Raw genomic sequence first — 26,166 nt, forward strand, 5'->3', positions numbered from 1 at the left:
ATCTCGTGCACTTACGGTAAAAGTTGCGGCTGGCGGTTTTTTTTTTTTTTTTTTTTTTTTTTTTTTTTTGAGAAAGTGACGATGACGGCTTGTTTGTGCATTGGGGATTTTACGTGTGAAATAATAACGAGGTGCGTTTATTCAATTTTTGCTATATAAATTTTATTTTCGTTCTCATAAATAGAATACAATAAATACGACGCTGGCACTCACTCACATATATATATATATATACTGGTAAGTACGTGATGATAAAATAAAACATCCCATACACGATGGACGAATAAATCGAATGCCTATATACTACTTCCGTATCACAATGAAGCACAGGACTCGCAAATAAATACTTATATGACTACATACACCTTCGAATTCGGCTATCACCCGGTGAACCTGTGCTCGCCGATTTTGTCCTCCTCTTCCGGCGACAGAGTCGTTCCGTTGATGGCATATCCGTCGCTCTCCGTCGAGTCGGCCACTTCGAAATTCACCTCGTCGTAGACCTCCGTGGTCGTCGGTACCGGTTGAATGTTCACCACAGCCAATGGTGTCGCGGAGTCGGTGCCGTTGGCGTCAGCTTCAGCGTCGCCGGGTTTGACCCAGGAGATGCCCTGAGAGCCCACTCGGACGCAGTTGAAGTGCATGACCAGAAGCGGCGACTGGGCCAGACGAGTCTCGAAGTCGATGCAGGTCTGCAGGTTGCCGCCTTCGGGGACCGACAGGTCGTAGAGTCGAAGGCAGAAGTCCAGGACCGGGACGTAGGGCAGAGGGACGCAGACCGGAGGCGGGTTTCGCGCTGGAATTTGAAATATATTTATTAAATTCTTCGTATCGATCGAATAGAGTATACTTAATCGCACATACCCGAGACACTAGTCTTGTAGATCTCGTTCTCGTTCATCATGACCTTCATGTCGATGGTGAGCTGGGACGAGTCGTAGGTGAAGTTCGCGCAGTATCTCCGGTCGAATTTTATGGCCGAGATGTTGAGACCGGCGCAACATCCGCAGCTCGAGTCGACGCAAGCACAGGGCAGTCCTCTGAAGCTTATCTTGGGGGTGGCGAAGGGCAGCCTCCCGGTGTCGTCTATCGTGCCCTGGAGAGGCTCGCCCGTCATCGGGTTGTAGTAGCTGTGCCCGTAGACCTTCAGGGCTGTGGAGGAAAATTTCATATCATATTAGATATTTTTTTGTAATCACTTCAGATACGATCTATGAACAGTATAATGAAAAGAACGGGACAAGTCGGGGAAAAGCGGTCACTCACAAGTACGATAAGCCGTGACACATAATCGAAGAGCTATTTTACTTACGACGATGCCTCCTTGACAATCGGACTAAAGTTCCGGCTTTTAAAATTTTCAGAACGATTGATATTTTTTGTACGACTCGGACGAAACAAACCGTTCGTAACAATACCTATACATGTATAAGTATCTCAATAAAAGAAATCACGAGTTCAACATACCATGCGCCGTACTGTTAAAATAAGCGTGGCCCTGTCGTGCAGCCATCGTAACGGCGAAAAATCCACTCAGGCATATCAAAAGCTTCACGTCCATCGTGTGTCTATTCTATTCGATTCCACAAACCAACAAAAAAAATCAAACTCAAAATCGCACGAGTAACTTATATACGATCCTTCGCAGCTGAACGACCAACTCCAACTGAAATTGGGTAGCGCGCAGACGTCGGGACGAACCGCTACTCCAGCAGGCCGTCATCAATTATGCATAAACTTTCGATAGAAAGCTCACTCTTATATCGAGCCGACGATGCGAACGTGCGCGATATGTGTATCCAGAAAACCGGTGTCGACGAGTCAACTCTTATATTCGAGCTAATTTCACGCCTGGAGATGCGTGGAATATTCGAGGCTATTGCCGATTTTTCACGGAATCGACGAGACAAAGGAGCTGGTTGCGTGTTTGATTTCTCGAAATTGTTGCCGAACGTTTCTCGGTTTTATCTTGTATTTGATGATCGGATCGGTCATCGATGCCAGCTTCTCGAGCGAGCCGAAAGAATTATGGGCTCGAGAACGTTCGTTATACCGTCTGGCAAAACTCTCGCAAAAATTCACTTTTCGCCCTACTTTTGAATTTTCGAGTATAATGTATCAGCACTTCTTACCGATCAATGTATAAAGCTTCACACGTGTATTAAATTGGCTATCGCTGGATTCTCAAAATTATTCATAAAAATCGCATTATACATGCAAACGATATAAAAATTAAAACGAGAAAAAGTGTTTATCGTGCACAGAGCGATGCAGAGGTATATACACACACGCACACCTGTTTAACGCCTCGCGACCGTCTGACCTAAATGACGGCTCGAGTGTCGAGTTCAAGGCTATTTTATAAAGCGCGCGACTCACTTTCCGATTTAAACGAGGAAATCGTGATCCTTTCCATTGCTGCACTGATGTACACGCAGGTCAGTGTCCGGCGAATATGTTCCTGCGATTGCTCGCGCGGGTTTGACGAACTCGGGATTTTCGTCGACGCGCACGTGCTTTTACGTGTGTATATATATATATATGGGACGTGAGGTGAATCGCGAGCTCGAGCGTGATTATGGTGTGGCTGTGAGTGAAATTTTCATTGGGGGACTTGATGTATGCGAAATTGTCGATGACGTTTTAAGCCATTGTTATAGTGGTATTGACATTTTAATTTGTCTTTTGTTTATGCGTAAATGTTTATATTTCCCGTTTCTATATAGATAATTTATTTTCATTCTTATATATATATATAATTTATTACTTGGCCGAGCGAGCATTATTTTTTTCCAGCGATTCTTGTCGGATTTTCGCTCATATGACGATTGCTGAAAGAAAAACCAATTTTCCATAAGCATTGATCACAATACAATAATTATTATAATCCTTATCTCATGATAAATAAATATCACTTTCACGTGTTACACCGCAGCGATGTATAGAAATAAGTACGTGTTACACCCGATCTATCTGGAGGTCATTCGCCTTCGCGCAAAATTAATTTTTTTATTTCTACCTGCTCTGCAGTGCAGTGGAGTAGAAACTCAAAATTCAAACCAACAGAAATTTGCAACCATAGGAAAGCTGTTCGACTATTGCTCATATACTCTTTGATCGTCTATTATTAATTGTTGATATTTTAACATTTAATCCTGTTACGTAATGGGATATGCTCCACGTAATTTTGTCATCTCTGTGTATCATGAATAACAATATTACAACAAAAAATTATCTTCTAGCTATACATGCTTATCCTCTCTAATATTATGTAGCAAAATTCATGCGTAAAACTTAAGCATGTGTAATATATGTATGAGTTACGCGATTGTCTTTTGCAGAGACTTAATAATTAACTTTCACATCCTCAGAGAGCATCGTTCCATATCATTGAAAATGACAACTTGTGATTTGCCGCACGGCGTATATGAAAGTTCTAGTAGCTGCAATGTGCGGAAATTATTTAGAAGTTTTTATAAGCTGAGCATGTTTATAAAATTGTCGTTTATAGTTGACGTATATTAGTCACTCGAGTATACATTTTATACATTTATAAATATACTTTGTGATTTTAATATTTGGACACCTGTCGTCGCTTGACGGTAATAGGTCATTTATTTTGATATATAATGCACAAGTTGGTTGATTGATACGTAAGATAACACTAATAAATTTTCATAGTAATAAGGCTTCATTAGCAGTATTCAATCAAATCATTTTTCAAGCAATAAAAGCGCATATAGTTAAAAAGTGGCTAATAATTACATCGATTTTTGCAACATAAAAGCGTGATTCATCGCAATAAAAAATTCACTCAAAAGCTAGTTTTAATTTTTTCGCGACACGCAAATCTGTACACAGATTTGATACTTTATTTCTGCACATTAAAGTAGCTTTAATGGTGGGGGATGCATGTCGCGGGTAGAAAGCGTTTACCGCCGCTGATATTCTATCCATTTAGAAATGCCGCGACTGCAGGAGTCCTTTCTGCGAGTCTTATCCGTGCAGTGCGGCTCGGTGAACAAGTGATTTAGTGTAGAATGATTTTTTGCACACTCAGATATATTTTCGTCTTTTCCTTTTTCATAGCTTCTACCTTCGGTGAGTTCCGAGCTTATTCTGTGCTTTAAATTGAAAAGAGAAAAATTTCATCATATTTAAGTGTTTTATGGAAATTAATTCTCGAAAAATCCATCAGCAAAGCAGGGTTTCGGCCCAGGACAGCAAGAATGGGGCTACGTGGAGGTTCGTCCGAAAGCTCACATGTTCTGGTGGCTCTACTACACGACCGCGAACGTGAGTTCCAAGTACGAGACAAGACCGCTGGTGATCTGGCTACAAGGTGGACCGGGTGGATCCTCAACTGGGATCGGCAACTTTCGAGAAATCGGCCCACTCGATGCTAATTTGAATCCTAGGAATCATACATGGGTGAGTGTTTAATTACAGTACATGTATGATTTTATATCAGATACATTTTTTCGCATGAAAGGCAACAAATTTTTCATTACTCGCAAATTGGCATTCGAAGTGCAGCAATAATCTCCAAGCACGATTTCCCAGACAAAGGACTACAACGTCCTGTTCATCGACAATCCAGTTGGCACCGGCTTCAGTTACGTCGAGTCCTTAGACCTCCTCGTCACGACAAACGCCCAAATCGCCAGTGACCTCGTCCAGTGCATAAAGGGCTTCTTCAACAATGTCACCATCTTCTCGAAAACCCCGACCTACATCCTCGCCGAGTCCTACGGAGGCAAAATGGGAGTGGAATTCGCTAACCTGTGGTACAAGGTAAGAGACATTACTATTCCGCCGTTTCCACAGAATATTCGCACCAAGTGCAATAATAATAACCTTCGCGCTTATATATACTCTTTTTACGATTCGAGGAACAACTGAACGGCGGCATAAAAAGTAACTTGAAAGGCGTCGGCCTGATTGACTCGTCGATTTCAGCTATCGATAATTACTCCTTTTTTGCCTCTTACTTGCTTCATATGGTGAGTGGCTTATTTTTTCAATTTTTTTCGAAAGTTAAACAACGGCTGCTAAGCGATTGTTCGAACAGGGCTTCGTCGACAACAACGGCTATAGAATCGTCGACGAAATAGCCAAGAAGCTCGAGGCGGCCGGTGAAGCCGGCGATTGGAACGAGGTCATACACTTTACGCAGAAAATCGAGAACCTCATCGTCAACATCACCAACAACATGGACTGGTACAACATACTCAAGAAGGTCGAGACTGCGTCGGTGAACTGTGAGAATCATCTACGCGTAATTACGAATAAAAATCTTTTGTCATGAGTTATACACCGATATCTTTTTGCGATCAAGCGACGGACGAACTTGTGGGACTGATGAACGACAAAGTGAAAAAAGCTCTGTCTCTGGAGAACCGTTGGGGCGTCCAGAGCCTCTACGTGTTTCTATCGCTGCTCGAGGATAACATGAAACCTGTTATACACCAAGGTACTTGCGAAATCCGTTATGATTTACTATGGCTTTTACAGGCCGAAAAATATATCGCGTGGTTTGTTTTTCAGTGGAGAACTTGCTGAATGAATCGACGCTCAAGGTGTACGTTTTGACTGGTCAACTGGATTTCATCATAAATACGCCAGGTATACATTATATACGCGCGGGAGTTTGTATTTATGTAATGCTAGAGTTGCAAATGTTATGTAATTGTGAAGTTTCGCAACCGGTCGGCGACGCTGTGTGTATGTGTGTGAAAAATTAGATTAGTGTATGGAGGTTTCAATGAAGATGAAACTTAATCTTGACATGTGAGAAGGGATTTATTTTATAGTCGTAATTTTGTAATGAAAAAAATTATATCAAATTTTCAGGAACTTTACAATGGATAGACAAAATGAGGTGGAGACACGCTGTCGAGTGGTCGAAGGCACCTATGGTTCCACTGGTTATCAATAACGTTATCGAGGGCTACAGCAAATCTTACGACCGATTTAAACTATTCTGGGTCAACAGATCTGGACACATGGTACGTGTACCGTAATTTTTTGAGCTATACGCTTCAATAAACATGGATACAAGGTATTTACGGTCATTTTTGTTTTAGATACCTGTGGACAATCCGATTGCTATGAAAAGCATTTTACAAGATTTGATAAAGTAAGATTCGTTTGGCAAAAAGTAGTAGTCGCGTGTAGAGAGAGAGAGAGAGAGAGAAATATGCTGTAAATATATGCGCTTTATGTAAATACGTGCTTTACGTAATTAGATAACATGTAGAATATTAGGCATCGTTTTAAGTATTTTTGAAAGTCGTGCTAAAATTTGTTTTTGTACTTCTAGGTGTTGTTTCAAATGATACTTTTGTTAAGTGAACCAAATCTTTCGATTGTTTGTTAATAAAAATATTTGAAAAATACGATGAACATCTTTTTATTATAACACATAATAGTGTTGTTTCGATGGGGTGAAGAAGAAAACGAGATGATGAAGGATATATATAGAGCTACTCGATTTTTCTCAAATAATTTATTTTTTCACAATCATTGTATAAATTTCAAATGATAGTCTATGTTCTATACAAGTATTTGTAAACCGTTCGCAATACTCAGTGACTTATTCTCCGTCCAATAACTGATCAAACGTGCGTTTCAATATTCAATTCTTTAACTCTACAATATGTTTCTTTTTTTTGTAGTAGTTGTGTGTTTGTATACTTTTCCTGGACTTTGTGTTATATATTTCACGTCTATACGATGCGCGTCGATGCTCCGACGATTGTCTTTGTGTTTTTTCTTACAGTAAAAATGTGTCGTGTTCTCTTACCTACGATACGTAATTCAATCTTCGGGTGATGGGTATAGTTTTTGAAGATCCATATCTTCAATTGCTGGGCCACGTTGAGTCCTTGTAGTTAGTGTTAGTATAAGTTAGATTTTGTTGCGAAAAAGCGAATTTTTCATAAATAATAAAGCCAAATTATTGCGCTTTTGTGAAAAAAATAATGAAACAACTATAATAGTGATAGCCTCATTATTTTTAAATATAAGTCGATGAATCTTTTGATCAATACTTGCTCAAAATAATTTGTATTGACCGATATAGAATCTTCGATAGTTTTATGAAAACTTCAAGCTGTCAACGTGTTATCTTTGTACAATAAATAATTTCGAATAACACATTGCACATTAATAAAAACTTTAAGCTCATTATATAGGTTAAATAAATGCTTAAATGAATACATAACGGTGGACTAGTTAATGGTACTTAGTAAATGTAATGCAAGGCGATATTCAAAGTTTCCCGACGACGAAGCGTTAATATAAAAGCAATAATCAATGGAGCATTTTATTAATTTTCTTTATTTAAACAGTCCATAGTTTTAATGTTACGGCATTCATGATAGTTATGTTATATCAGTTTTCAAAAGGATTGGCGGAAAAAGTTCATTCAAATCTTACAAGCACATTTTACCTCTTACATGTTTCTGAAATTTTTTTTCAAAGATGAGATTAAAAAATATCGTTCTTGACTGTTCACAAATATATTAATTTTCATAATAACAAAAATGGCACATAAAAATAATATAAATTCTACGATTGATAATTACAAGTCATACCCTCAAAACTGTATATCATCGAGTGTCTATCGTTCACTCAATACAAGTCGCAATATAGTTACACAAATTTGTGATGTTACAGACTAAATTAAAATCATGTATAATGTATACCTCGTAAGCGCTAGCTTTAAGTGTATTACTTTAATTGGCGAACTAAAAAGTCGTAGAGTTTCTTAAAAACGAATAAAAAATAAAATTACAAAGATATCTTACGAACAAAAAAAAAATCAGTTGTCCTCTTACACTTCTTAAGAATTACATAAAGAAGTCAATCCACACACGTCTTCGGTTTTGTCTTTGCTCGACATACATATTAACAGCGCTTTAAAATAATGTATTAAATATTTATGCTAGACACATACGTAATCACCATTCGCATCTATAGTGTCCTCAAACTAACGAAGAAAAAAAATATAAAAGAAAAATCTGCTAAGCTGGATAATTGAATATGTACAAAGATTTGCCCTTCTAACGCATTGATAAAAGAATAAACTCTTAAACGAAGCGTAATGTACAATTGGATTAAAAAACCGAAAAAACGTATACTAGACGTTTATTTCTGTTTCAAAAATTCTCTCGCTTTCTCTTTTGTTCGTATATATATGTAGCGCATCGCTGCGGCTGTGTTGCCTCGAAACTCGTGTACAAGCTTAAACAATTGTTCCTATCTACCTTAACCGATGAAAAGTCTAATAATTTTTTTTGGATCAATTCGCTTACTCGCACTTTTCGCTCGTGGGCATGGAGGATTCTCCCTCCGAATATCCCTTAGACTTCACAATGATTATGTATTTATTTTATTTTATCAATTCTACGTAGGCAATCATTTTGTGCATACCGTACGATCTCAAAAATATTCAGAGAGGAATCCTCTCCGAGAGACTAACTAAAGAAAACCCTTAACAAAGTAGACAATGAATAAGGAGGACAAGGAAAAATTTGTCTTCGAGAGGGATCCTTTTTTTGTACAGTCACTTTTCTGTTTCTTATTTTTTATCTCTCTTTCGAATTGCTTCGAACGACCGTCTCTCTCGATAAAAAGCGCAGTTCACCGAACAAAAAACATCGTCACACAGATGGCACTCCAGACCCGTTACTCCATACTTCGTAACTGCTCACTTCCCTTAACCGCACGCAAAACTCATTACGTCTTCGGAAATTCCCGAATCACTTTTATTCTCTTATTCCATCTTAATCTAACTTTAAATTCACCGTTGCGACGCACTCTCGTCTCTAAACACTAATTTTCTTATTTTCAAACCCTTTACGCCTTGCCCTGCACGATATGTCTCAGTCCTCATCACAATCATCCGCATTTAATGAAATTCGCAGTGCTATATATGCCACCTTTTCGTCCTTTTGCTTATTAATCACTTATTTGTTTGCCCACGAATCTCGTATAACAATTCTGGTAAAGTTTCGCGTCTATTTTTTGTTCTTTTCTGACTTTTTGTGTTTGTTCTTCCCGAATTTCGTTGCAAACGAATTTCGCAAATAATTTAATTTCAATTCTCAAGCCGTCTTATCAATTTATAGTTTAAAACTCGTTTGATTTTTATGCACAATGATTTTTCTCTAATTTAAACATCAATAATCATTTATTAAGTTTCGCAAACTATTTACATAATCATAACAGAAGTTCGATAAATTTGATCGATAAAACTTATCTTTACTGAAGAATCACGTGATACACAAATTTTTAATTTTATCATTAATTTATTACAACAAATCGCACGTTCGAATTATTTTATTTAATTCGACTCGAATCAAATGTTCCAACGAACACGAACATTTTTTTAAAGTAAACCTTACACAGACCAAGAAATCTTTTCACCAAGAAATCAATAATCCACATTTCGATGTTTGCACGCTAAAACCAATCAGCTAAAAATCTTTCCATAGTAGTGCTTATAGTTTACTTGCATATTGCATTCATCAATACAGAATGTCCTTTAAGAGTTGATTTATATATTAGCATTACATTTTAGTGATCAGAATATTCAAAAGCTTTTTATTGTCTATTAAACACTTATAAAGTGCCAAACAATTTTCAGCAAACAAACTTCCGTTGTGAAAATATGAATTGCAATTGCGAATTAAATATTTATAATTATACTGTTCCATTTGAGTAAACAATAGTTCAATGTATAAAAATTCTATATACATGGTAATCATATATTATATATTTGTTCATTTAAATCATTATGTCTGTCTAAATTACTCTTAGAAAACTATACCGGTTATAGAAAAAAAATCATAAAAAAGTAATAAAAATAACCATAAAAATAACAATGAATAAGACTAGATCTTTACGATTTTTGAGCTACACAAACTTGCGCAGAATCGCCTTACTGATAGAATCCTATTATTATACAATGACTTTGAAAGCAAATTCAATTTTAGCGTGTAACATCGAAAAACCATCTCGCTAACCGTGTCCCTCGCATTTGCTCTTACACGTTCTCGTATTCCGTGTTTTCCTATCGTCGAGAACAAAAAGATCCCGCAAGAATCCTTATCATTACCTTATGACCTCGCAGCGTTTGAAACAAAAGCCGAAAAACCTGCCATTATTTCCCAGAAAGCACTTTACATTATGTCAAAAATTACGTCGAGAGCATCGATATAAAGCTGCTTAATATATGTGTAGACATCATGGTTTATTATTTTTTTTTTTTTACAATATCTATGATTTCCTCCTTCGTCTCACACCGAATGTAAGTATCTCTGCTCAGGTTCTCGTTTTCCATCTCTCTTTTCGTTTTTTTTCTTCGCTCGGAAGGTTCATCCGGAATGTTTAGTGTATGTATGTGTTTTTGCGTATTCGTTTTACACTATACGAACTAGCGCATGTTACAAAAAAAGTTCAGTCATTTACAGGCTCTGCGAAAGCTTCCGAAGGGGCTGACGAGTATCATTAAATGCAAAAATAACGCGAAATCAATCTTCTGCGTTTACCTCGGAAAAGAAGAAAATTATTGGATTGATTAGAAAGATCGTTTAAGGAACTCGTTTAAGAACTTGATAGTCACTTTCATAATTAGGTAACGAATCGAAATGAAGTATTAGATTTAAATAAGAGATTTAGAAGATTCACTCCATTAAATTTAAGAAAAGAATCAGAATTAAAAGTATTTTACAAAATTGGTGTTGAGGTAGTTCGATGTAATGTAACTTTGGCTCCGAGTACGCCTGCTTCTGATTCTTTGGAAACATTGAGGTTGATTGCTTTCAATTCGCGATGTATTTTTACGAGTTTTTATCATTCCAATAAGTCAATAACGTACGAGAAACGACACTTTGGTTATGATTATTTGGTGAGGAACGATTTTCTTTTCAATAACAACGTTCCTTCATCCCTTCGGAAGATCGCACCAAGTACGGAGCTACAACGAATGAACAGTTTGCAAGGTTACTTCGCGGAGAAACAAACATCAACAACAGTGATCTCTCAAGTATCAACAATATTAACAACATCGGCATCATAATTCTATAATCATCATTATTGTGATCGTCATTATCATTTTCTCTCTTTTTTTGTAGTGGTCATTGTCTCTTTCATCGCCCGTTTCTTTATTTTCTTTACTCAATATACGCGCTTAATATATATAATATATTCATATATACTTGTGTATATTTAACCATAATTAGACTACGTTTATCGTCAAAATCATCAATGGTTTTACACGTGAAATCTTGCTTATCTTTCCTCGATCAAGACCGTGCATCGATCTGCGTTTCTCATCGCTCTATTTTCATTTTTTCACCTCCTAATATAAAAAAGACAAAAAGAAATATTTCTAGTATTATATAATTTACTAACCATCAATCAACCGACTATCTGCGAATTACATTGCAAACGCTTGTGCATTCATTCATTTATTTATTTCTTTCTCTCCCCTCATACCCAAGGTCATTTATACAGAAATCGAATGTGCCTCTTGTTCCTTCAAATACACGAACTATGAAATTCAAATGGATTCTCGGGAGTCTCCGTGATTTTTTGTCGTAAATTTTATGCGACGTAAGAAAAGAAAGAAATCGTCTCAATAATTATAATACTGTAATCTTCATCGACTAACAAATTTACAAAACATGATTAGGATGGTTAAAAGAAGTTGTGTTTTCGTATTTAGATAAAGCAGTGTTTATCTTGCACGCAATGCATCTCTCTGCCCTGAAGACTTATGTAAATCACATTTTGTAATTCTCATTATATGACAAGGTTCATACGACACACGTACAACAAAAATTAAGTGTCTTCGTTATTCTCTCATCGAACCAATGAAACTCTAAATAGTTATATCGATTGATTTGCACAATCTTGTCTTTTCGCTTTAATAAAAATCAAATGGAGTCCGCACGCCGCTGCATAGGATCAGTTAATTATTAGTTATTCAGCAATTACGTTTATACATATCAAGTTCATATGCTTATAACTAGTTATGCAGCAATGAATATTTTGGTATAAAATGACTGTTTAGTTTCATTCCCGCAGGATAATGAAGAAAAATCCTATTTTAACTCTTCACCTCAATCGCTCAGTCCATAGTTTATATCGCTTGCGTTTACTTGTATAGGTGTAACGATACCTTGACAGAAAAATTTGTACATTTCGTAACATTCAAAGTATGAAAAAATTTAATTCACACGCAACATCCTGTAATTTACTGTTAAAAGACCTAACAAAGTGCTTATATATAAAAATTAAACTTTTTAGGAAAATTCTTTAATTTACATTTAAATTACAGACTTTCTAAAAATTTTTCTGTTAGGTACCAGTCTTTTGCGTAAAATTTACGAACTTAAACATTTTTATGATATAGTATTAGCGAATAGTTTGAGTACAAATCATTATCAAGTAAGCTTTTATCAAAGTAACGATTCACAAATGTTGTTTCTTATAAATTTCAAAATACCAATATTCTGTAAGGACAGATTATTCTGAAAATATCAAATCGTTCAAGATTAGAAAATGATTTTGAACAAACTATCTACTAATACCATAAGAATATAGCGTAAAAAGATTTAGTGAATGTGTGTGTATACAATTTTGCATATCAACGAATTTCTCCGTTACAGTACCGCGGAGGCACAGAAGTTAATATTTAGGACACTGTTTCTGTTGTCTTTCGGCCATTGTGAGAGAGAACGGCGATTCATTTCGACACTTATCAGTAACAGGTAATACTGAACGTTTTAACTTCTTCCGTTTTCCCTTGTACACTAATATTTGTTTAATATCTGAAGTACGACTTTGTGCGCGGCACGAAATCACCGAATCTCTCGTGCCGAAGGGGGTATATTACTTTGTTTTACGTATAAGATTGTGATGATCTTAAGCAGCGGGGAAGTTATAGTAACAAAATGCACGTACAAAATGTTACGCTCTATTATTATTATTTTTTTTTGTCAAACGCGTGGATATACCATCCAGACAATTTTATTGTCACGAAAGCCCGTAACGAAATACTACCGGCTTTTGACAAAACGAGGTACACTTTTTCTTTTTTTCTTTTTTCTTTAAATATTTTTCCACTTTTGCTTACCGCTTCCAACGGCGCAAAATTACGTTTAATGATAGCGTACTACGTTTCGGTATCTATACGAGCTTGTATGATTTTCCCTCTTTCATTTCATTTTTTTGTTTAATGATTAACTACACTCTACTGAGGATAATCTGACACGCGGCATTACAAACTCGCCATATAGTTTAGATTAGGAGCATTTTTTAAATAGTTTTTCAACTTCCTGTCATCGCGCGTGACTTTAATTTTATTAGTACTTGCTAGAACCATTATAAATACGATTTTTTTTTGCTTTTCTTCCTTTTACATTACCACGTGTCACATTCCGATGTCTTGTGAAGATGCCCTTAGAAGTGAAACATAAAGCTCTTATACAACTGTTGGAATACACTTGCGCACAGATAGTAGTAATAGCTGGGGTTTTGGACTAGACGTGATGGGGTTGGAGGTTCTGAAGCCTCGACGAGTTTGATCAAGATTTCATACTGTTAGTCTCGTCAAGTCGCCTTTCGGTCCCTACCGTTAATAAATTTGCGAATTCCATCTCCAGAACTTGTCTTGCCTGAAAATACAAATAATAGTTTCGAATTTATTACTGACCGAAAACAAATATATCTCATTTAAATATGCATGAAATTCTCAAATCACCTGTATATTTTGCGTTGGTATCTGCAGCTGCAATGCAAAACTGTTAGCATCAAAACTTTCGTCTAGAGCGATAAGGGCACCGTGAACTCCAGATTCAAGAAGGCTATTTGCATATTCCTAAATAAACGAAAATTCGTTGAATCATCGAACAATGGCACTCGAACTTAGCGTAATACAACGTTTATTATATACCGTACCTTCAAACCTATTGATTGTATCCATCTGATGCATCGGTCGTTACTCCAGACGAGTACATCGACATTTGCACCCTCAGCCATTCGTCTTCTATCTTCTAATTGTTGCCTATCGTAATTTAATCTTTTTAGGCAGGAAATACCGTATTGCAAACTCGTTCTGTAAACAAAACACATCATTAAGATTATAGCAATCCCAAAAGAAAACTGGAGTTAATAAAATGGAAAGCAATAGCGCACCTATGAAAATTATCCACCATTCGAAGTTGACCTCGAAGGTCTTTCTTGGTGAGATGGTCCAACATTCTGGCGTCTACAAGGCACTCCATGAAAGTAGACCGGTACTGCGGTAAACCAAGGCTCGGCAGCCAAACATTGCCTATCCACTCGTGGTTCATATCGCCGAAAGCCAGAGTCGACCGAGACGTTTTAGGGGCGGAGGGACTCGTCAGCGAGACCATCTCCTGGATTGCCAGCCTCAATTTCAGTCGATGCAATGGATTGCTGAATAACAATAAAAAAAAAACTTCCTCGTAAAAAAAGACTGACTTTCACATTGAATAAAATACGAAAATTCCGGCACATACCTAATGCCAATCTCGCGTTGGATCTCGGTATCACTGAGCGCACTCATAATAGCACCGCTCTTAACGTTGGCCCGACAGGCGGCAACGTACCAGGCAGGCATTCCCACCCAGAGCTCCAACCAGGCGACTATCGTTGGCCCGTTCCACAGAGCGAACGGCGTTCCGGCTTTCATCGCCTCCGTCAGCAGCTCGTGCCTCGACGTGTCGAGCATACTGAGAATGAAGTGGTTTCATTATATAATTCACGTATAAATTGACGCTAAATTTTAATACAAGTTTCTCACCTCTTCTTTTTTCTACGATCGAAATCGCCCTTGTTACAGAGCGTTCCAGCTACTGAACCTGCTGCGATTTCGCCGTAATCGGGGTCGGGTGTACTGACTCCCATGCCCATATCACCAGGCATTGACATATCCTTGCCCTTGATCTACGACACAAATTAAAAGTGTTAACAAACATTCGTCTAAACTAGTTATTACAATATTTAAAGTATACACTACGAAGTATAAGCTTTCGTTCGGACTGCAAATAAAATCCGAAATAAATGCCTGAATTCAAATGGAACAGTACATTTACATGTTTATACAAACATATATCAGCAGAATAAGACGCGACTGTCCAGGCCGGCAGTTTCTGCTGATTATGCATGAAGATATGATACTGGCTTGTAAACTCGACGGCTGCCTCAAGTGGCCTACTACTACTGAATATACATATAGAATTATTCGCGTGTATATATAATATTTCCCTATCATCGCATCAGTGCACTCAGCCGCGCGTAAACTCAATTTCCAATTGCAAATCATCCTCTAAACGATGAATTCTCAAATAGCATAATACTCCCTCTTCACTCGAAAGCTCACCTTCTCCTTCTTGCTGAAGAACCTGCCGAGGCTGCTCTTGATACCCTTCTTCTTCTGAGCCGCGGCAACGGCTGCCGCCGTGGCTGGACTCATGGTCGCCTGCATGTGGAACTGATGGGAACCGGCGAACTGTCCAAGAGGAAGGCCGCAGGCCAGGTTGTTCTTGTGCAGGCTGTCCTGGCTGCTGTGGCGCGAGGACAATGGGGACGGAGTCCCAGAATTGAGTGCCCCGTTGTTAGGCTGCCCATGCCTGTGTTGCATGGTACGCTAATCTAGTCCACTAGTTTCTACTTCTAGCTGTACACACGAGCGCACGCCAAAAGCCCAATGCTGCCTTTCGGCTTTACCTTTTTCCTTCTTTTTTTTTTCAAACGACAGTGACCCACTGTTTTGTTGGGGTTGTCTTTTTTGCGGTTTTGCTTTATGTATAGCGAAGCGTACGATTCTAAGATGTGAAGCTAACGATCATGAGGCGATTCGAGTGATAATTTTCTCGGTTCATTGTGGAAGCGATAAAAAAATAATCGATTTTTCTTCCATCGTAGAAATTATTCAACGTAATGAACTGAAAATTGTCTGTGACATGAATTCGCAACATAAAATACAACAAATTTCAAAGAGTAACTATTGCACTAAAAAACTAAGTTCTAATGATATCTATTTCGCCGATGAACAAACAGACACGTTGTTCATTGGCTCAACAAATCCAGTGGTCTATGGCCAGCTGTACGTCTATAATATAGCAAAACACACTTCGCTCTATAAAAGCTCGTATATATTCGATCAGCAAAAAAACTATATGTGATAAACAGAATGTCATTCATATACAGTAAACACGCGCGAAGCCAAATTATTTACTGCGCTATATTGCCATGATGTGTGCGAGTGAGTAACTCGAAAAGCAGCATTGTACATGAAAGCAGCTTAATTCTAGCGCGACACGCGCTCACATGCGCCGGTATATATATCCGCGTTCTCTCTGTCTCTCGCGACATTAACGTAATTACGCGTGAGCACGTGTACGCTTGTGATATATAAATAGATATATAGATAGACGTATATAGACGCTTATATGGATGCAGATGTGCTGTACGCATATAAGCGTGTATATATGCGTGAGTGGGTGTCTGTGTATATATGGCATGACAAGACACTTGCAAGGGAACTTACAGAGTTTGAGGCAAGTATCTATGCGATGCTAAAATTAGCGTTCAAATGAGTCGTAGTTTCAAGTGAATATGCCAATATTGCGAACGTCTTGGAACTAAGCTGCGGTATGCCAAAGTTCTTACAACAAAGTAATTAATTTAGCATAATGACAATGTTTTCGTCGAGATTTCCTATAATGATCGTATCAGAGTGACTCTAAGTGATGACAAAAGTCCTTGTGAAGCTTTTTGCTTGTTTTGTTAATAAATAATAAACTTCAAGAGAAGTCAAACCAATAATTACACGCTAATGAGTGAGCTTTTATAAGGACTTTTGAAACTATTGATAAAAATTGGCATGAAGAGTCAAACAGCTCTTAACTGAACGTAATTAAATTCATAATTATACCTACTCGTAGATGCAGTCTAGGCACAAAAACCTGCAAATACATTGGTTTGAAAAATCCATTTGGCGAAAATCAACTAACAAGACTAAGATGCAGCGATAGTAATATGAGGAGTGAAGCTGCTTGGATTGTTGAATGTTCTTTATCTTTTTTCATGTTGATCACTTTTTTTGTGACTCTATTGTGAGAGTATAACGAGTGCAGTGTAAACTTTTCGTTCTATAAAAAGTATGAAAGTAAAAAAATGAAGTAACAAAAAAAAATCGTCGTTTCGTTCGGTACGTAATCTGATAATACGTGAAATGAAATGAATCCAACTCTACACGCTGAGTTATATACTTACATCTGCAGTACCGGTTCCGTCGTTTCCTCCGTAATACCGAATAATTTCTAATTTTGCAAGTTCATTTATGTATTAACTCCATTTCGCACTCATAAATCAAAAACCAAACAAAAAAATCATAAAATTAAAAATGTAAATCATAGTAATATCGTGTAGCGAATTACATTGGCATCTAGCGATACATATAAAAAATTGCTTCCATAAAAGATTTCACGTTCAGGATATTATCGTCTACCGTCTCAATACAAAAAAAGGACAAAGCCACATTTCAACAACCTCTAAACGCAACTCCATACCGCACAAACGACTCTCCCTCTTGTACGGCGTTGAACAAAATAAGAAGCCAAAAGGAAGGGGTGAAAAAATAACGAAAACCCGAGCATCGAACGGGAGATAAGAAGTAAATAAATGAGGAAAAAAAGAAACAACCTTGGTCGCATAGAAACTGAGCGCTTGCCGGCGCGGGCTCTCTCATTCGTAAGTTCCCTCGTCTGTTTGAGGCAGCGATGCCTGTCGTGGGCAATTGGGCAGGCTTGGACGCAAGTCACATAATCCTCGTCGTCGTAAAACCGACGGGACGACAGCAAAGCTTCCTCCTCATCGTCCGAGATGTTGGGCCCGACTACTGCGGACACGACAATACTCGTCTCTCTTTTCTCCTCTTAATTTTCATATACTCTTTCACGACTAAGCGCACTGACCGGCATCGCAGTTTCCTCGGCACCAATATACGAGCTTCATCGAATTCCACGCGTAATTTTATTTGATCGCTGAGCTTTACGTATAAATACGGAGGGAAAAAAATTAATTTGCTGATGAGAAAAAATTGGATTCTAAAGTTAGAGATTGGAAATCGATGAGAGCGCGTCGTGCCTTGCGAAAGCCCACAGACTAATAAAACTGCTTTGCAGCGGACAGTGCGTTGAACTCGGAAATGAACGAGACTCGTGTATCGCGCATGTAATATAAAGTTCGGTTTTGAGATAGAGAGAGAAAAAGGGGAATTTAATCCACTCAGGATTACCATCGGAATCTAGATGCCCAAGGCTGCCCATTCCCTGACCGAAAATGCCATTTACGTCTGCATAGAGCAGCGGAGAATCATAAGAGAAGCATGCAGCGTCAAAATTATTAATTAACCTGTGCATGGAGTAGCCGCCGCTTGGGAATCCGCTTTGGTTGGCACGTCTGTGAAGATGTTCGTGATAGTGATGATCAACGGGTGATGAGCAGATCGGAGAGTATATGAAAAAGCAAAAACGTCAGTTTACGGAGAACTTAAATGATAAAGACAGTGTATACACATGGTGACATATTATCTAGATGTTACAAAAAATTTCCGTGTACATGAACATTTTTACTTTTCGCAATTTCACAGAGCAGAATATAGAAGCTCGTGCACCTCATCAAGCAAAAAGCCGGAGTTTCGCGGTGTGAATGTTAAGAGGACGTAAAACCTAATCCTTTTTATCAGCTGCAGTAGCACGCTACACTCGCGTTCTTAAACTTTAACGACGGCTTTAAATTCAAGTTAGTAAAACAGTACACTCTGCGCTTGCAAAAACGTATGCTAAAATCCTACCGCATAATTTGTACAAACTTAAGCAGAACACATGATAATCTGAGTCTTAGCAAAAGTACACGTTACTTTTTTTAAAAAAAAGAAGTTAATCGTCACTGAAATCTAACTGTGTTTTATAGATAGAAGCGAATACGCAAAAGCGATACGCACCTTCTGAGCTCTTCCTGACTGTTGGTCAGCTGCTGGACGACGCGCTCGAGCCTGAGGGACCTCGCCGTGAGGGGCGAGGCCGCCTCGCTTCCACCGCTGCCCATGCCGCCCGTGCTGTCCCTCTCCGAGACCGAGTGGAGCTCCTCGCCGGAGAGCTGCAACTGCCACAGGCAGAAAGCATTATTCTATACTTAGCCGACTCCTGTCGACCCTCGAGATTTTCAGAGGATGTGCCACCGTTGAATTTTTTGTGGCACATCCTCGTAGATTAATTCTCGTTATATGGGTAAATGGCCTTGCAAGAGATTTTTCTTACATACATGTATTTCATGTTTACCCATATAAACTGTTTTACATCTACTTACTATGGAAATCTGATTCGTAGTAAAAAAAAATTAAAAAAAGGAGAATACATTGTTTAGAGAGTAAAGTATCTTTACATTTTTTTAGCAGTTCAAGGTATTTAACAATTTTGATCTCAAAATTTTTCGTAAAGATACTTTACTCGATCAGGTTTTCCATAATAATTGGTCATAAACCACAATAATCCTACTTAATACATAATACACAGTTGGTTAATAAGAAAATAAAAAGACGACGTTAAAAGGTGAGAACCAAGGGAAAATGAAAAAATCGTGAGAAAACGAAAAAGAAAAATGTTTCAAAGACTCCTACGGTCTCCTTTATAAGGACTAACGAACCTGGCTCGCAGGAAGTGACTCGGAGAGTTGACCCGGACTAGCCAAAGACGCGGCGTATTGATGAAGATGTGCTGGGGACATTGACGCTGGTGCCTGAAACACCAAGTTCAACGTCCGCCAAACCACTCGTTGCTCAACCAAGCAGTTCTCGACAAAATTCCAATTTTGTGCCTTATGCTCATTTCAGCTCTCAAAATTGGCGTCTCACAAACTCGGAGACGGTCCAGTATATTTTTTTTTTAATTTGCATTCGTGTCATTTCACACAGCTCATTTAATTGTAAAAAATTTAGGTTTTGCTCAGACTAAGAAGCTTTTCCAAATTCATGCATGGTTTTGCTAATAAATCATGATATTACATGTGGTGGAAAAATTTTTTACGCTGCATGTTTTTCATAAAAAGTATTGCACGTTTCAATTAAGCAGAAAGTATATAATACAGAGATAGATTCACGAATAAGCTGGCACTCATCTCTATAAAACATAAGTTTCCAAAATATAAGAATTTCGAAATAAATAAAGAAATGAATAGTAACATCGAATTACTTAAATAAGCTTCATACAAGCGATACACAAAATTTACCACAGACGATTCCTGCGATTTTTCATTGACACCATTGTAACGTTGTCATGTAACAGTCAGTTTAAAATCACAGAAAATCTGCCCGTGAGATAAAATAATAGTCATCGAATTACAAAAGAAGCTTCATGTGTGTCGAAAAAAAGAACTGTTTACAATTTTTCCACCAACAAGTGCGAGTGTGTACGAGAACTAAGAGTGATTTTTTGCTCGTAAAGAGATGTGCAGAAAAGAGAGATGTATAGACGGACACGAGACAGAGACAAGAAGAATATATAGAGTATTATATATAATACGCGTTTTAAGCCTACACACGGACGATAAGTATGAGTATAGTTTTGTAGAGTGATAGTAACAATAATGTTTATATGTATATAATATAGAGAGACAGTAGAGATCTAAGCTCGGACACGCAAACTAAGAACTATGTAGAACATAACAAAAAGTAAGTAAGTATAAGTATATAAAGTATAAGAGAATTTTAGCCTGGAGAGGTTTGTTGTTGTTTTTGTTTGATAATTACTCACAGTATGGTACTTGTGCAAGTAGTCTCGGTTGGGGCTGTGATGTGATTTTGGGGTGGATCTGCCACTAAGTGGAGGAGAAGCACGTTCGAGACTTCGGCCTCGTGCTAATAAATTCATATGTTCCAAACTACCCACCCTTGACTCCAGCTCTTCCGCTCGCGCCTCTGTACTTTGCTTTTCCTCCTACGAGGATGCATTAACAAAACGTTTTTATCAAATTCCTTCCTCGGCTTCACGTACTTAGAAGAATTTTGTAATTTTTTTTCTTCATTAAATGCAAACCAACGTTATGGCGGCCACAAGCTTGCAGACTTTATCGAAAAGTTACATTTTTCATCAAATTTTTTGTAAATCAGCGAATTTTCAAATTATCTTGATTATGTGACCACCATGTGAAAATAAATGAACAAATGAAAAGTATAATGAAAGTCATTTATCAATTTTACGTATTTTTCTGAATTATATGCCCATAAAAATTGATTTTGAATTATAATTAGCTAATAAATAAGATGTGCAACGAATTTTAATTACTGTTACAAGAAGCGCAAAATTTACTGGGAAGATTAGAGTTACATTTCTTAGTAGAATTACTTCAGGTATTCATGCAGATTATTTCAAATAAACTTTCTCAAAGTACCTCGACAGTGACAAATTATATCAAGTTAACTTTACTCTTACGGTATTGATGAATTAGCAAAATTTTATGATTTATTTCTTAGAAGATTACAGTTGAAAATAAATGATAAATCGAAAATAAATCAAAAACTTAGTATAAGAAATTACTTTGTAACTTTTACGTGATCGTTCATGTTGATTATGGCATCATTGCATCTTCTTTGTGTAAATTCAAATAATGTAACTAATTTAACTGACGTGCAATAAAATTCCATTTCATAAATCAAAGTGCAAGTGATTCGATCAATGTCCAGTTATGCAATAAAAACGTTGTTCCCATTCGAGGTCACCATCGCATCGAGTTTAAATAATTTAAACTAACCGAGATCGGCTCGTTAAATTACAAAAATCTATTCTAATGTTCTCGAACGGTGACAATGTTTGAAATGTAGACTGTCAAGGACATAAAATTTAAGAATCACAATGAGATTAAGCTAAAAAACAATAGCCATGAAAATTAAAGAAAAGAAAGTACAATGTAGCAACAGTTTTAAAGGTATTTATAAACTACTCATAATTCATAACTCATCTCTATGAACTTGCATACAGTATTAAACTTCATGCGCTCCCTGGTAGAAAATTACTACTAATTAACTCGTACAACTTGCAGCGGTTTATGTCTTAAAATCAAAAATTATTTTATAGAATCTCCCATTAGCTTGATTAATACATTCCTCAAAGATCAGAAATGTCAAAGATTTTTCAAGTCAGTCTATCAAGTTTTCATCGCGTTGAAACAACATTTTGAGCTTATAAACCGCTGAAAATTTTTTCTACCAGGGCACTTTAGCCGCAAAAATAGACGCCGAACGTCTCTCTATCCCGTATCATCGTGCGGTAGCAAAATTGCTATCGCACAAGTGAATCTCTCTTCGCCGTGTGTAAGTATTCTGTGCATGTATGCGAGATATGTCGCGTCGTATATTGATTTCTAAGTATTATGATACAGCGACGACACGTCGAGCTACGCAAGTCCCGAAAGTTCGTACCTGAATAAGCCTGATCTCATTGTTGATGGCGTCAAGCTGCTCCTGAAGCATAAGGGCAAGAGCCTGAGCATCCGTGTGCCCAGTTGGGCTCATGACGTCGGCGGCGCAGCTGAGCAGACTCTCGTTGTCACCATCACCCTCGGCATCGCTCGACACGTCGAACGCCTGCTGCACGTTCGCCAGGACATGAGCCTGTTGCAGTTTTTCCCACTCTTGCTCCGCAAGAGTCCGCGCGATGTAGCCCTGTCAGGCCATTAAGTTATGATGAATAAAGGTTGTACACGAAGATTACGCGCTGCTTACGTGCAGAATAGCAAAGAGAAATATTTGATCATTTTGGTGGTCATAGTTTTGAGAAAGATCAAATACTTCTCCGTCTAAAGAAGATAAAATTAATTAAAAAGTTTGCTATCTACAGTTTTTATGTATTTTCATAGCGAACGATGCAAACATGAAACTCGCAATGTACTGAAATTTTGACGAACAATGCGATGATTTACTTGATATCAAATTAGAAGTATCATTATATGAATTCATATACATACTATAAATGCTCAGAAAACACTGATAAAAATAAAATATTTTAAATTACTCGTTTTTCTGAGCATTAATTTACTTATGATTAATAAATAATAACAATAAACAATAAGTACATATATTAGGACATTTAAGTAACTCTTACTCTTGTACTTAACAATGGCATAACTATTAAAAAATCTTAGTATAATAACAAGAAAGTAAGAGTTATATTGTAATTATATTGGTCTACATAAATTAAATCAGTATACTTTTGTGTATATTTTCAATTGGTCAAAGCATTATGTAAATCTCTCAAATGGAGCTGTAGGATCTTTGGTTTATCTCATTGCACTTTTTTAGAAATTGATTCATGTTCGCCTCATCATTTTACTCCAAATCTCACATAAAAAATAAAAAAGTACAATGTTGATTGTTGTGAAAGCTAGTGAAGCATAAGATTAATGGACTAATTAGATACATGACGAATTATTTTGTATACTTTGAATGTCAAGTATGTATCCACTACCGTCATGTTGGTACGTTGTGTTGCAAATTGATTTACACATGATCTGATTTGATTTAGAAACGGTCGAGTTCAAAAAATGATAAACTATTCGGTAAATTGTAATATATTTGCAATTCTCACCAGTGCAATGTGATCTGGTGGCGACATTCCAAAGCTTTCGGTATACCGCTTTTATGTAAACGAATAAGTAAATAAACTTATTATTTTTCTCAGGAATTTCTTAGCTCTAGCTAATTATCAAGCCTGATATGACATTATTTTTTAATAACTATAATTTTCGTCAAATTACAAGGTCATATCAGACTTACATGTTCTATACTATAATATTATACTTTTTAAAAAAATCAAAATTTTCGTTATTTTTTCTCATTCACCAAAAAGTAAAATCATTATAAAAAATCATATTTAATGTATCGTTCATCCCCTTGATAAAATAATCTTTTTTCATTAAACCCCCAAAAAATCCAAGCCTGCCTACCTTGGACTCTTCTTCCATCCTTTTGGCGGCCCGTCGAGGCAACGAGTGCGTGTCGAAGCTGCTGTGGCTGGCACTACGCGAGAACGAGCCCGGATCGACGGCATTGGGTGAGAGGCTTCTCGTCAATGCGTCAGTCTGCTGGATGTTGAAGGCGATCTCTTGTTGGAGCATCTGGCGCTTGACGTTGTCGATCTCGAGTCGCGCCTTGCCCAACTCCTTCATTATCTCGGCCTTCTCGTTCTGCAGGTCCTCCGCGACCTTGCGCATCTTCTCCAGCTCCTGCGTCAGAGCGTTCTTCTCCTCCAATGCGTGCATGCGCTCCTTCAGATGGACTTGTAACCTCTCGTTGGATTCTAGAAAGTAGGTTTAATTATTAAAATTACATGTTACTATTGTAAGCTGTGATTGAAACGCCTTGTTAAAATAATATGCAGAGTAATCATAAATAAATTACGTTGAATACGAAAAAAGTGAATTGTTACTTTATAATATGGTTTTAATTATTTAAGAAAACACCAATTAATCAGCATTCATTCAAGACATAATAAAGTCCTTATACTCGACGCGTTGATCAGATCTATTTTTTACCACTCGCAATGATAACCTCGTGATTTATACATCTTAAGCATACAAGCGTCGAATAGAGCTCGAAGCATTTAGAGTGATATATAGCGTCGGGGCGAGTATATACAAGAGGCAGCGGTATAAGGCAAAAGCTCACCGGAAAGAAGTTTATCGACGGTCGAGCTGAGCCTAGTGTTGTGTTCCTCGTTCATCTTTAGTCTCTGATTGAGCCGGATGACCTCGGCAGTCTTCTCCTCCAGCTGCGTCTCCAGCCTCTGGATTCGGTCCTCCGCACTTCCGTGTCTCTCTTGAGCCTGCTTAGTTTAACAAAAACGTAACACATGCCACGATTAAAGCTCAGATCTTTGCTCTGCGTGCTCAAGCGCTTGTTCGAGGCGATAGTCTCGATACTTAAATGAAAATATATAAGTACCGCTATTGTTTATTTAGCCAATTCTTTTATTCAAACTACTTGCTTAATTATTCTAAATTTTGTTGTTATCTACTGCGTGATAATAGAATTTGATTGTACATTATTACATTTTTTTTTAATTTTGAAATTTATTTTGATCCAATTTGTAGAAATATTATTAAGGTGGATTGAAAGTAGGAGTAATAACAATAGTGATGTATATGTATGTATACATCAATCAAAAGATCGAAAGAAAAAAAAAAGAGGAGAAATGTATACAAGCTACACGGCTTTGGCTGAAATTGAATTATTTCGTAAGCCAATTTGCTCATAAATTGAGTCTTTGCACTTTTTATGATTTCTTTAACGCAGCTTATATTCTTATGTGCATTTGTCGTCTTTTCTCATCAATTTCGCACCAAATTACACGGAGAATCTAAAAATTGAATCGCATGCTATTCACCGCAGTATTCAAGTGTGTTTACACTATGAAGACTAGACAAGTTTTTCTGTTATTATGTACAAGAGTCAAATGTAAAAGAGTGCAATAATCATTTTTGCTAGCAACACCTAGAATTTAACTTAATTCATTAAGTTTTCATAGAAATGTAAAAGTCGGTTGCTATTGGATTTGATTTTCATTGAGCCATGCTTTCTAGTTACTTATATAAAACCACAGTTTAAAATGAATTTCATGGTTATAGGGAAAAAAAAAGATATTTCTAACCAGATGAAATGAACGGAAATCAAATCAATCTAGAATAACATAATAATGTCTACTTGCTATGTAAACTCAATTAATTTATATGCAGATATTGTAACATCTTATATTTAAAACAAAATCTAATATTTTACATTACACAGAAAAGCTACGATGAAAGAAACAAGTGTCAGAAAAAAAAATAAAGATGAGAATATGAAGTAGAACTAACGGATGAATGTAGGATGGAATGTTGAAGTTATTCGAGGAAAATGAATGATTTATCATTAAAATCTCTAAAATCTAATCATGGAAAGTGACTTTTACATTTCTATAAGAGAATAAATCAAAACATTAGTATAGAAGCAAAAAGGAAAGTCCATACCATGAATGCATTCCTGTAAATATTAATAATAAAAAACAGCACAGCAAGGGAATTTATCTTTTT

At 37.1% G+C, this 26,166-nt stretch overlaps 3 protein-coding genes across 33 annotated transcripts in view; 1 reads left to right on the plus strand and 2 right to left on the minus strand.

Annotated features, from left to right (window-relative positions):
- Window positions 1–36: 36 nt before the first annotated feature.
- On the minus strand, window positions 37–3,666 carry LOC100123806. The gene is made up of 3 exons (XM_001607479.6): window positions 1,468–3,666; window positions 865–1,152; window positions 37–796 (listed from the first exon to the last, which is right to left on the minus strand). Exons 1-3 carry the CDS (start codon window positions 1,559–1,561, stop codon window positions 381–383), a joined length of 798 nt encoding a protein of 265 aa, XP_001607529.1. The 5' UTR covers window positions 1,562–3,666; the 3' UTR covers window positions 37–380.
- Window positions 3,667–3,745: 79 nt separating this feature from the next.
- On the plus strand, window positions 3,746–7,825 carry LOC100123804 (retinoid-inducible serine carboxypeptidase). Its single transcript, XM_016985985.3, has 10 exons — window positions 3,746–4,101; window positions 4,199–4,431; window positions 4,564–4,794; window positions 4,893–5,003; window positions 5,072–5,261; window positions 5,339–5,473; window positions 5,548–5,625; window positions 5,854–6,008; window positions 6,087–6,139; window positions 6,323–7,825. Exons 1-10 carry the CDS (start codon window positions 4,041–4,043, stop codon window positions 6,336–6,338), a joined length of 1,263 nt encoding a protein of 420 aa, XP_016841474.1. The 5' UTR covers window positions 3,746–4,040; the 3' UTR covers window positions 6,339–7,825.
- A 3,814-nt stretch (window positions 7,826–11,639) lies between these two features.
- Window positions 11,640–26,166, minus strand: part of LOC100123800 (liprin-alpha-1) — a 46,198-nt gene continuing 31,671 nt past the window's right edge. For 4 of the 31 annotated variants that reach the window (XM_031931452.2, XM_008209121.4, XM_008209111.4 and 1 more), the window contains 15 exons: window positions 24,764–24,923; window positions 24,043–24,395; window positions 23,685–23,732; window positions 22,520–22,762; window positions 20,856–21,038; window positions 19,750–19,842; window positions 19,049–19,209; window positions 18,457–18,504; window positions 15,419–15,668; window positions 14,840–14,982; window positions 14,556–14,768; window positions 14,209–14,472; window positions 13,972–14,128; window positions 13,775–13,891; window positions 13,121–13,688 (listed from right to left, as the gene is read on the minus strand). In XM_031931452.2, the coding sequence (XP_031787312.1) occupies window positions 13,599–13,688; window positions 13,775–13,891; window positions 13,972–14,128; window positions 14,209–14,472; window positions 14,556–14,768; window positions 14,840–14,982; window positions 15,419–15,668; window positions 18,457–18,504; window positions 19,049–19,209; window positions 19,750–19,842; window positions 20,856–21,038; window positions 22,520–22,762; window positions 23,685–23,732; window positions 24,043–24,395; window positions 24,764–24,923 (2,523 nt within the window). In that variant the 3' untranslated portion in view covers window positions 13,121–13,598. Of the gene's footprint in view, window positions 13,689–13,774; window positions 13,892–13,971; window positions 14,129–14,208; window positions 14,473–14,555; window positions 14,769–14,839; window positions 14,983–15,418; window positions 15,669–16,979; window positions 17,007–18,456; window positions 18,505–19,048; window positions 19,210–19,749; window positions 19,843–20,855; window positions 21,039–22,519; window positions 22,763–23,684; window positions 23,733–24,042; window positions 24,396–24,763; window positions 24,924–26,166 lie in introns of all 31 variants that reach the window. The other 27 variants (XM_032600487.1, XM_016985974.3, XM_008209108.4 and 24 more) reach the window with 23 other exon arrangements.

This window comes from Nasonia vitripennis, chromosome 5, assembly GCF_009193385.2.
Source record: "Nasonia vitripennis strain AsymCx chromosome 5, Nvit_psr_1.1, whole genome shotgun sequence".
NCBI classification, from domain to species: Eukaryota; Metazoa; Arthropoda; class Insecta; order Hymenoptera; family Pteromalidae; genus Nasonia; species Nasonia vitripennis.